General features: G+C 46.2%; 1 protein-coding gene across 1 annotated transcript; it reads left to right on the forward strand.

The window, feature by feature from the left end:
* The first annotated feature begins 6,682 nt into the window (after nt 1-6,682).
* On the forward strand, nt 6,683-11,314 carry KCTD12 (potassium channel tetramerization domain containing 12). The gene has a single exon (XM_076362612.1). It carries the CDS (start codon nt 6,799-6,801, stop codon nt 7,798-7,800), a length of 1,002 nt encoding a protein of 333 aa, XP_076218727.1. The 5' UTR covers nt 6,683-6,798; the 3' UTR covers nt 7,801-11,314.
* The last annotated feature ends 601 nt before the right edge of the window (nt 11,315-11,915 follow it).

The following is an 11,915-nucleotide window of genomic DNA, read 5'->3' on the forward strand; positions in this document are numbered from 1 at the left end:
AGTCAAGAAAGGTAGCTAAGGTAGCCAAAAGTCAGTTGCCCAATTATCTATACTAGAGTGCCTGCTGTGGGCTTTCACCTAATGGATTTCACCCCCTTCATACTTTTACAGATGCTGTAAGCATCCCTGGGAAGGGTTGTGATATTTCTTCTATTAAACATAACAGGAATTTTAAATTGATTTCAACAGAAGAAGATGCAAAGAGAACAAAGCAGAACATTCAATTTCTGAGTCTCTCAAAATGAATGATTGCATTTCATTTGTTTATTTTAATCTAAATTAAAGAGTTAACAGTGGTTAAGCACAGCTTGCACTGGTACATAGTGGCAGAAAGCAAAAGCAAATGCATTAATTACTGTTCACTGACCACAGGTATAATTTTGAAAAGTGCTAGATTAGTGAATAGTATACCTCCAATAATCACAGCTAAAGCGAATACATAAATTTGAAACACACAATCACCAATGTCATTATTAGCTATTTCACCTTTGGAGAATCACTCTGTTGAAAAGAATAATTACATGAATACATTTTGAATTCCTTTGTTAGCACACATTTTTGTAAGAAAAGGGTGTAAGCAAGACATGTAAATTTTGAAAATTTCATTAAAAAGCATTTTCTCTTGGATAGAGTTCCTGCCCAGGAATGATACCACCCTTGGGATTAGCTTCTCAGAGGAATAGACTTAGGGACAATTCTTAACTTGCTCCTCTACAAACCAATGCTCTTATCTTTTGATTGTAGATCCCTCCAAAAAATGTGCTTTTTCCCCACTAAGACCTATTCTGAAGCCTGACCAACCCTACAGGAAGGCAGGCTGATAAGACCTGGGAGTAGAGGTTGGTTTTGATATCCTAATTAGCTAGATAATGAGTTGCATTTTCCCTATTAGGAGAAGCTTTTTTGCTGAATCCTCATACTGTCAAATTCTAGGAGGCGGCGTAAGGCTGATCCATGTTGATGGTTAATGTAGAAGATCGATGTAGTTTCCACTCACGTTTGCAAAGGTCTGGTTGTCTTCCTGTCATTGCTGTGCTAGAAGCTGGGTCAGAATGCTCTTTATTCACAGATAGGAAAATCACCAAGGGAAGATTGAAGACGTGAATGAAATGTATCATAGAGATATGGAAGATTAATTTCAGAGAGCCAAGGCTCACAAAAAGAACCCTGATTTAAAACTGCTCCATAGGGGTTATGTCTAACTTAGCACAGGAGAAAAACCTCACGTTGTGCATGTAAAATACCACACCACTACATATTATAAAATGACATAGCTGTTCTCTGCTTTTTTGGTATCAGAGCTGTAGCTTCCTGATAATTAACGAAAGCAGGGGAACAGGAAATCAAGCATCACATTTTCCTAGGTATCACCTGAAAGAAGCAGCTGGGAGTACTTCCACATTTGGCATAAGGTGCATAGCCTCTTTTCTTGTATCCTCCAAATTCAGTGGCGTGCAAGATGTGTGTGGAAGGCGTCCCCTTCAACCTTTTTTTTTTACCGAGGCAGAAACAACCTGCATGTCACCATGACACTGAGAGGGTACCTTTTGTCTTCCAATTTTTGCAAAGGTGCTTGAAGGAAATGAATACAGCTCTGAACTTCACTAATTGCTCACTTGATTATGTTTCTCAGCCACACTCTGTACCTCTGTATCAGCCAAGGACATGGACTACACAGCTAATGGCTGTCCTCCCTCCCTCCCTCTCCCCCAGGCTCTGCAGAGCATTGCCCTCACAAATTTATTCAGAGCAATGTCTGTGTCACACTGGCAGGAGGAAAGTACTTGAGCACTTGACCTTCTCAGGTCCCTTCCAACCTGAATTATTCTATGATTCTTCAATATCTTTCATGCTTGAACAAGTGTATTTTCATAGCAGCTGGACTTCCTAGGAAATGCAGTTCCAGCTAAACATATTCAACTGTATGTCCAAGCACACAGGCAAAACAATCTCTATGAACAGGTATTATCAGATATAACTTCACAGATAACACTCATTACAATTCGCATGAAATATGGAAATCTATGAATTTGTGTATTTGTGTTGTCCAGCTATATACAGTATGTGAGACCGAGTTTGCAGAGAGAGAGAGCACTCTCTTTAGAAGGAGTTGAGTTCTTCTGTCTTTGGGTGGAATAATGCACAATTCAAGTTTTTGGCAACATTACTTGTTATCACTTGACTATAATGCCGAACCTGATAATTTCACTCTGAGCAACGATTCAGAAATGGGAATGGTTTCAGCTAATAGCCATCCATTGACTGTCAAAGTCAAACCTATGGAACTGCACACATTTTAAAGAACATATAAGTCCCAAAAATGCGAAGAGTTCCCAACTTCGAGGCAATAAATGCTGCTGTGGGACTAACCATACCCTTTTTCCTGTATCCTCTAAGCAAGATTGTGAAGCTTAAATGATCATATTTGAGCCTCTGGTTCAGTTTAGATTACTAACTCCTTTTGTTGGTTTTATGCAGGAGGCTAAATATTTAACTGAATTCAGTATTAAAAATTCAAACTATTCAGTCATATCTAATTAGGCATTTTCTAAGCAATATTATACCATTTCACACAATACAGACTGAAAGAAGAAATAATAAACACTAACCACCACTTTTAGTTCAGAATACAGATAAAATGTGTTCTTGCTTTGTGAAGTTTCTCACGAAGAAGTTGAATATACTAATATAATAGTTTACATCTACTTTTTGTGACTGAAAAGGTACAGTTTTCTCTTTATTATGTATCTTGGGTCGTGCTGGCAATACTTCGGAGCCCTTTGCATTTCTTAATTGCAATGTGGGTTTACTCCCACTAGGTGTTACCCTTCCTCTACGGTTTGTGAAGAAAATCGTCCTTCTTGAATAAACCTGGACCACCCGTGGGTGCGCTACCCAAAATGCAAAATAGGGGCTCATTCTTCATCCCATCGTGACCGAAACATCTTTCTAAACACTGACACAACAAAAGCCCCCCCCCCAAAGAAAAACAAACCCAAACCAAACACCCCCAAAACAGTGTAAACTTCTAAAAATATTAGAAGAAGAAAAGCTGTTGGATCCCATTAGGTTAAGACAGCATGCACCCAACATGTAGCTAGTTCTGGTAGGCAGCTAATAGCAAACACTGAAATGTGACTGTCTTGTCTGAAGTAGGTATTGCTCAGAAATGTCATGGTACTGCACAGTCAAAGAAATTCAATTACACATTTATAAATTTATAAAGCCTAGCCTGTCCATTAGACCATATTTAATATTTAACGCCCTTTACAGGGGGTGTATGCCTTATGAGGCATTCTGTGGCAGCCTTGAATGTCACATGTACTAATATTTCAGTCTCCCACACAAAATAATAAGCCACTGAGATTATGACTGTGTTACGCAACCCAGTGACTGACAGTTTATATATTTACCCATTTTAATACCCCCAGATGAAGTCCAGTTCTCCTCACTGGAGACAAACGTAACCAAATGAAAAGAGATAGGAAATGGAGAAGAAACTAGTTGCATATTTTGTGAAAAGAGGAAAAAAAACTGTTAAAGAAGTTACAATAACCACAACTTTGCAGTGAGGCAAAGCATCCTCACTTGCGTAAAGCAGCAGTGAGATGCCTAGGGAAGATAATTCTTCTGAAGAGTGGTTGCTTCAAACCAGATATTTCAGTGCTGGGCATGTTTTTAAGTCTAGAAAATGACAGCTATCTCAGAGACAAACACTGCAAGCTGGGTCTTTGCCCAGGACTGTTAAACAGGCTGTATGATCAGTATCTTCCCACGAGAAGGCTTCTCCTTCTCTTTTTGAAGGGGAGTCAGGGGTCAGCTTGCACATTGGCACATAGAACACTGCACTGGGACAGATTGGTTTGTACCCCTAAAGAAAGACCTGGGATGGTGGCCCAAATAAGGTGCTTGTTACAGCTGTGTCCCCCCATCCCCTATAATGTGCATGGCTTTGGACATCATATGGTGCAGCACAGAAGCATGGTGAGTCCTTCTCATCTGGCCTCCCACCAGATGATAGGCAGGTGGAGGTGAAACTCTGGAGAGCCAATGTCTGAAGGAGCAGCACAACTTACTCATCTGTGAAGCTTCTGAAAACATGAGCTGGAAGATCCATTAAGCTCAGGTCTTACGAAGTCTGGTCTCAAATCTAACAAAGCTCAAGGCAAATAAAAAGCTCAAGTCTAATAAATATGTTAGTGCTGTTTTTGTTAACCTACATTAATACTCACCTAATGCCAGAGAAATTAAGTTTAATTAACAGATGAATTAAACATCCCTTTTTTTTTATATGGGAGCATTTGTAAGACTCACCTGCTGGTAGGTACAAAATCCTTCACTGCAAATTCTGCTATGAATAAGTGCCCGCACGAGCATTATATGATCTCATCTTCTGGGTGCAGAGTTTAATCACAGCGCTCTCAATAGAGAGCCCACACTAGGGAAGCAGAGTTTAAAATATGAATCTGTGGGAGGCTCTTGAGGTGGCTTCTTGCTAAGTATGGCCGGGAGCAGGGTGACGTGTGGGGGGGGGGATGCCACATTAAGAGACTGAAAGCTAAAAGTAACTCCATGAAGCTGTCGCCAGCAAACCACGATGTGAATATTTCATGTGCGTTTAGTCTGGTGAATTAACCCTAAAATAGTGTAAGGGAAGAATACAAAGACTCCCTGTGTGCTAGCAGGTAAGTCGTTATTTTCCCTTTTTTCTATAGCGATAAACTCAGATGTTTAGATGGGTAGCAAATCAACTTCATTCAGGCTTATTTTATTTTTCCCTGATCTTCCAGAACTGTTTTCACCTCTCTCTTACTCCCCTCAAACAAAAGAAAAAAAGAGAGAAACAAACTGCTTGTTACAAAATGTCAGCAAAACATCAGACTAACCTACTTTGCCATTTTGCTCCCACAAATGAAAATACTTGGTGGTCAAAGTCCTGGCAGCTGGCTTTTCCGCATAGAAAAAGTAATGTTCTGCATCTTTGCTACCCTACTCTTAGTCTTGTTCATATTAAGCCTCTGTAACGTCCGAATGTCCGGTACCCCAAGCCCACCCTGTCTCCTTCCTTAGACCACAACACCTCCCTGTCAGCTCTCCCTTGACACATCAGTCTTTGTCATCTATTTCCTTTTCAAAACGTCTATTTCTCAACTCCCCCTTTTCTTCCTTTTCTTCCTCTTCTTCTCTTGGGCAAACTTAGCTTGCTTCTTGAGAACTAACTCGCCTTTCCTTCCTCTCCCATTTCTCAATTTTTGAAGGACTTCTTACCCCCTGCCTCTGCATCTTTCGATTTCTACTTTACGGACATAAGGCGTTAGGGCATTTGCAGCAGGGCAGCCCAGAGAGGGCTTCTTTCACCCCTATGAAAGGAAGGCACTGACCGTTGCTTTCATACTCCTCAGACCTTCCTGTCCTTTCAGCTGTTCTCTCGAGGAAGAAAGCACACTTGAACTCCCAGAGGAGGGAAACTGAGTACATCGAGGCAGCAGCTCTTTACTGTTGCTTGCAAAGAGACACAGAAATGTAGATGAAATTCAAGCATAAGCCTGAAACATAATTTAAATGCTCTCTGCCAATGCATGTTAAATAGGTGCTTATGTTTCACGCAGATCCCGATGTACCTAATTAATCCAAATTAAATCTGAGCTGTAAGGGCACCCAATTTCACACATATCCCCGCAGACACGAGCAGCCAGGCTCTCACGGTAAAGTGCCGCTTGACAGGCGGCTGGAGGGGACCCCATTCGCTCCGGGGTCCCCCTCGCCACCAGCGCCTTCCCCCGGCCCGCGGGAGCTGAGCCCCGACGCCGGGGCGCCCCCGCCACGGCGCTCTCGGTGCCCCCCGACGGGGCGCGCTCCGGCTCCCGCGGAGTGTCCCCCCGGGGATGCGGATCGGCGGGAGGTTTTCACGGGGTCCTTAAGGGCGTTAAAAACCTGCGTAGTGAGAGTGTCTTGCAAGCCCAGAGACAGGCAGGGGACCTGGGTGAGGCAACTGCGGGCAGCACGGCACGCTCGCGTTTTCCCCTGTGAAGGCGACAGGAGGGAGGGGACACGGTTACCTCGTCGGGGGTCTCACTTGGCGAGGGTTTGGACAAGCCTTAGAGAGATTAGCGGGGGCACAGCACGGCTCCTTCGGCGGGGCACTAGCGTCTCGCCGCTTCCCCGCTCCCGCACCTCGGGGCGAACGGAGGGGGGGTTCTTGCCTGCGAAAAGACGAGACGACTCGGAGAGGCCGGGGAGCAAGCCGAAGCCCGGAGGGGTGCCGGGGTGGGGGCGGCCGGGTCACTCCCGCAGCCCCCCAAAGGTTTTACCCCCGCCGGCCGCACACCGCCGTGCCCGTCCACGGCGAGGGGAGCGCGGCGGACGCGCAGCGGGCGGGGAGAGGGTCCCCGCCGCAGCCGGGGAAGGAGGACTGGGGGGGGGGGAGGAACGACGACGAGGGACCCTGCGTCAGTGCAGGGCCGTCCCCTTCCCCTCCCCGTGCGCTCGGCTCTGCCTCCCGCCAGCCTCCCACGCCTCCCGCGAGGTACGGCCGCGCTGCATAAAACACGGCCCCGCCGCCGCTGCCGGGGCTCTCGCTCGCAGCCCGACGGAGGCGCCTGGCCGGCAGCGGGCAGCGGGGAGCGGAGCGGCAGCGGCCGCGCGGCTCCGGGGACAGACGGGGCGGGAGGCTCCGGCGGGCAGCGGCGGAGGGCTGCGCGCTTCCCGGCGGGCGGCGGCAGCCCCGCCGGAGCCCAGGCGGCAGGAGGAGGAGGAGGAAGGGCAGCGGCTCCCCGCCGGCGGCGGGCTCCCTCCGGTATGGCCCTGGCGGACAGCGCCCGCGGGCTGCCCAACGGCGGCGGCGTCTCTCCGGCGGCAGGGAGCGGGGCAGCGGGGAGCGGAGCGGCGGCGGCGGCGGGCGGCTGGTCGTCCTTCCCGGAGATCGTGGAGCTGAACGTGGGCGGGCAGGTGTACGTGACGCGGCGCTGCACCGTGGTCTCGGTGCGCGACTCGCTGCTCTGGCGCATGTTCTCGCAGCAGCAGCCCAGCGAGCTGCCCCGGGACAGCAAGGGCCGCTTCTTCCTCGACCGCGACGGCTTCCTCTTCCGCTACATCCTGGACTACCTGCGGGACCTGCAGCTGGTGCTGCCCGAGCACTTCCCCGAGCGCAGCCGCCTCCAGCGGGAGGCCGAGTACTTCCAGCTGCCCGACCTGGCTCGCCGCCTGGCGCAGGCTCGGGCCGCCGCCGCCCGCCCCGCCGCCCTGCACCGCGACGGCTCGCTCTGCGCCGACGAGCCGCCGCCGCCGCCGCTCCTCGGCTACCTAGAGGCCGAGCCGCTGGAAGGAGGCGGCGGCGGTGCCGCGGCGTCCGCCCCGTCGCCCACCGCCAGCCGCAGCCCCTCGGGCGGGCCGCTGCTCACGCCCTCGCAGTCGCTGGACGGGGGGGGCGGGCGGCGCTCGGGCTACATCACCATCGGCTACCGGGGCTCCTACACCATCGGGCGGGAGGCGCAGGCCGACGCCAAGTTCCGTCGGGTGGCCCGCATCACCGTCTGCGGCAAGACGGCCCTGGCCAAGGAGGTCTTCGGGGAGACGCTGAACGAGAGCCGCGACCCCGACCGCCCTCCCGAGCGCTACACCGCCCGCTACTACCTCAAGTTCAACTTCCTCGAGCAAGCCTTCGACCGACTCTCCGAGGCCGGCTTCCGCATGGCCGCTTGCTCCTCCACCGGCACCTGCGCCTTCGCCCCTGAGCAGGGTGGTCCTGCTGATGACAAGATCTGGACCAGCTACACCGAATATGTCTTCTGCCGGGACTGAGCATCCGCCCGGCCCGTGGCGTGGGGATAAGGTGGCGGCCCCTGCACACCCTTGCACCCATGGTCCCCTCCCGGCCTGGAAGAAGGAGGACGTGGAGGGGGTCTGTGTCCCCCTGTGCTTTCCTCACCCCGGTGCCTGCCTCCACGCACAAGGAGGGTCAGCCCCCAGCACAGCCCCCAGCCCTTCTGCACGCACCTCCTGATGGCCCCGGGGACAGGAGGTCACCATGTCATGCCTCGGCCGCCATGTCCCTGCTTGGCCACCATGTCCCTGCTCAGCCACCATATCCCAGCTTGTACCATCATCCTTCCTCTGATGCCTCCCAGTAGCTGTGTTGGTAGCAAGGAAGGAGAGGGGTAGCGCAAGTAGACAAATACCCGTCCCAGGAAAGCGTGCGTGTGCGCCCGGCCCCTGCCCCTCTCTGCGCACAGGAGCTGAGGGATAGCTCTGTTAGGGTGGAGTGTTTTAAAAACCACCCATTTAGGGGCTGAGGAACTTTTTAGTTGCTTTTCAGCTGCTTTTCAGCAACTTCTGCTGAAGATGGCATGACAAATGGCTGTCTTTTCTCATCCCCATACCCTTAAGTGGGATTTTGCCTTGTTGGGTGGACCCGTAATGGTCCATTTTATCCCCCCACCCCATCAAAGTGATGCCTGTCTGTGAAGGACCGTCACATAGAAATGATGCCTGACTGTGAGGGGTTGGCACTCCGGCTCGTACTTCATCTGTAGAGATGAGTAATTTTGCAGGAGACTTGCATGTGGCCCTTCAGGACTGGCTGCATCCATCTCCTCTCTCTGCTCCCTATCTCTCTGAACTCCCCTCTCCAGGCTCTTAAACTGGACCAGGGCCTGCACAGCAGGTGCGTAAGGCTGATGTGAAAGGCCAGGTTCGCTGGATAACCAACCATTTGAACTATAAAGTGTCCTCAGAGACGTGTTTATTCCCTCGAGAGGTAAAACAACGATGCTTTGAAAAATTAAAGTGCTTGTGAATCGTAACTTTCATGGGTGGTGTGAAGTCCTTATAATTCTCTTGAAGTTACTGTGTATAATATGCATAGAAATCTCAATGCATATTTCCTTAAACACCCTCAAAACGATGGGGGCGAGATGAAGCCAGGCTTGCCAGAGTGAAGGTAGGGCCTGCTTCCCGGGAAGCTGAAATCATGTACGTTGAATTAATGCAGATGTACCTTAGAAGTGTAATCAAGAGCACCCTGCTTGTTACTTTAAGTTTTGTCATGTCAGTGCTGTAAAACTTTGAAGCCAACAGAATTGATGCCAAAACCATTTTTTTAAGAACCAGTTTCTTAGTTTTCGTGGCAGTACTACCAGGGCAATGACACTGCTAAGAGTTAGGTACCTCTTCCTAGGCAAACTTAGTGCTTCTTAGAAACGATTAAGCCCTGTCCTTACAAAAAACAAGAACGATGCCAACTTTCTTCAGGGGAAATTACCCCTTCTAAGCTGTATTTGTTTCATGTTATCTAACGGTCTTTCTTTCCCGGAGGAGGCAGCCATTGCTTGCTTTGGAACAGACAATCTGAGCAGCAGGTTTTACAGTAGGGAAGATTGAGCAGCTCTTTCTAATAAATTCTTGAAGATTGGGGTACAAAAGCACTTTCCTTTAAAACCTGAACTTGATTTAAAAACCTGTATTGTCCGTTCAGACCTTCATGGAAAAATAGCCTAAATGTATCCGAAGTGTTGAAGAATTTAGCAGTATATATTAAAGGCTTGAAGTTACATTTTTAAAACTCTTGAATAATAAATTGTTCTAACTCCAAATTTAGAAATACTGCTAGCACTTGTATTCTAACCAAAGAATTTCACAGTAGGGTTTTATTTTTAAAACCTTAATTCCTTTGAAAAGAGCTATAGTTACATATGTATTGAGTTGAGTTTCAGTGCTCAGTCTCTGTGTTCACCACTTGGTCTTTCATTAAGTGCATGCACAACTGCATAAAACTGAAAATAATTATTTGCATCACCGTGGGTTTTTTTTATATTAGCAAGATTGTTTATCAGTGTGATTAAATTGAAGATGCACATACGAAAGCGCTGGGTATTGTCCAGTTGTAGATAGTTGTATAATGGAGTATTTTTGAAAGGAGAGAAACGCATACCTGCCAAATTAGATGAGCAATAAGACAGAGAGAGAGGCCAATACACCTGCAAATGGAATGAAACCTGTTTGTCCTATGCCTTACTCTGAGATGGTTTCTTTGTGCTTAACTTATTTGTACCACAAGTGAAAGGACATTGATCACAGCTACTAGATCTTTACAATGCCATTCTCGAGAATAATGACTGTCTTTTTCTAGTTTCTGTTAAGTAATTCTGAAGTATGTTTTTTAAGATTTTGTATAAAATCAGTTTTCAGTAAAGTGTTCAAATTCGCTCTAGATAGCTTTCTTTTTTTTAAGAATCTGGTAGCTTACTAAATCCATCATAGGAGCTATGAATAGGGGCAGTTTTAAATTGAACTTGTGATTTAGTGTACATATATATACAGTATATAAACATTTTACACGAATCATTTAGTTTTTTAATCATTTTAGTGCTACAGAATTTCATAATATATCTAGCTGAGCATTTACATATTACGCTATGTACATAATATGGTAATGTTTTACTGGTTTCCTATACCTGTTTCTATGGAAAAACTGAATATGAATATCAGCTTGTAGAACTGAAATTAATTACATATTTGCTTGAATGTGAATCATAACTAAACTTGCAGGTGGCTGAATGCATCTCTAAAACAAAGATTGCCTGTATTTTGATCAATGATTACCTATCCATTTGCTGGAAGATGACCCAGAAATTCTCATATTTTAAGTAAAAATGGGTGTAATAAAAACATAAACTGATCATTTTTTAATTTTTGTGTTTGTGCCAAAAACTTTATGTGTTATTAATATTAAGAAATGGGGCCCTTCATTTACTGATAACTAATTACATTTAGGCTTAAAATGATGGTGCCATAAATGTAATAGTCATTTGATGGTTGGCCACAGAAGATGACATTTTTCTTAAACATTACTCTGTAATTTCAGTAAGATTTTTGAAAGGTAAAATGCTCAAGGCAAAGTCACTGCGTTTTGCTGGTCTCTTCTATTGAGAGCTCAAAGAATGGATAAACACGATGACTCTACTAACCTGTTGACGTGTAGGACAAAAATCTAAAGGCACAATACTGGAGTCCTGTATACATTTTGTAGCTGTTGTTGTTCACTGTGTACTTACGGATGAATGCAATAGCATTTACAAGTGCTATTAAAAAAACAAAGGCAGTCTTTCTTTTAATTAGAAGTTAAGGCACACGTCTTTTCAGTGATGCATATCATGAAGGGTGACTTTGCAGATGTTTGATAGGATGTTTATATTTTTATACATGTAGATAATGAGCCACTTATCCATTCTTATTTTCACATGTATAGCATTGAAAATAAAGATCCTCCTAGGAAAATGTTGCATACCAAATTAAATTCTTGTTCCTTACATATCAACTCAGTTGTGTGGTTTATGCTGTCCTTTTTACTCTTGGTAAAGACGTCGTTAGCTTTGCTCTCTTCCACAGTATCATATTCATAACTTCAGCAAAGACTCCAAACTAATAAGTAAAGCAGAAACATTGAGCAAAGAATGCTATGTGTACAGGGATCTCTAGCAACACCCGTGGCAAGATAAACAGAAGTGTATATTGCTCAGACTGCATACTTTTCTTTTAAGTGTCACAGAGAATTTTGTAGTACTGGTCAATATAAAACAGTCCTCAGGAAACCACAATGATTAAACAGCTTAATTTGAATAGCACAGAATAATTGTTGAAATAAAATGTTGATCTTTTTTATGAAGCCAGAGAATAATAACATTGGATATAGTGCTCATTTAATGAAAGGAACTTTGATACTTAAGGAAATAGACGATCTGAGAGAAATGCATTTAGAAATTCTGTTAAGGAGCAGAGGGGTGATCTTGTTAGTTACCTGTGGTCTCTAGCGAGCTATTATAAACCTGACAGTTTATAATAAAGCTGTGCTCAGTTTCATAGAAAATTAGTAATGAATTGCTAGTATAATCCACGTGTGTGAAGCGCCTGTATATTTA

Source organism: Aptenodytes patagonicus, chromosome 1 (assembly GCF_965638725.1).
Source record: "Aptenodytes patagonicus chromosome 1, bAptPat1.pri.cur, whole genome shotgun sequence".
NCBI lineage: Eukaryota > Metazoa > Chordata > Aves > Sphenisciformes > Spheniscidae > Aptenodytes > Aptenodytes patagonicus.

Bases quoted from the DNA above. Each gene is read 5' to 3' on its own strand.
- KCTD12 (XM_076362612.1), top strand. From the start codon at position 6,799: ATGGCCCTGGCGGACAGCGCCCGCGGGCTGCCCAACGGCGGCGGCGTC.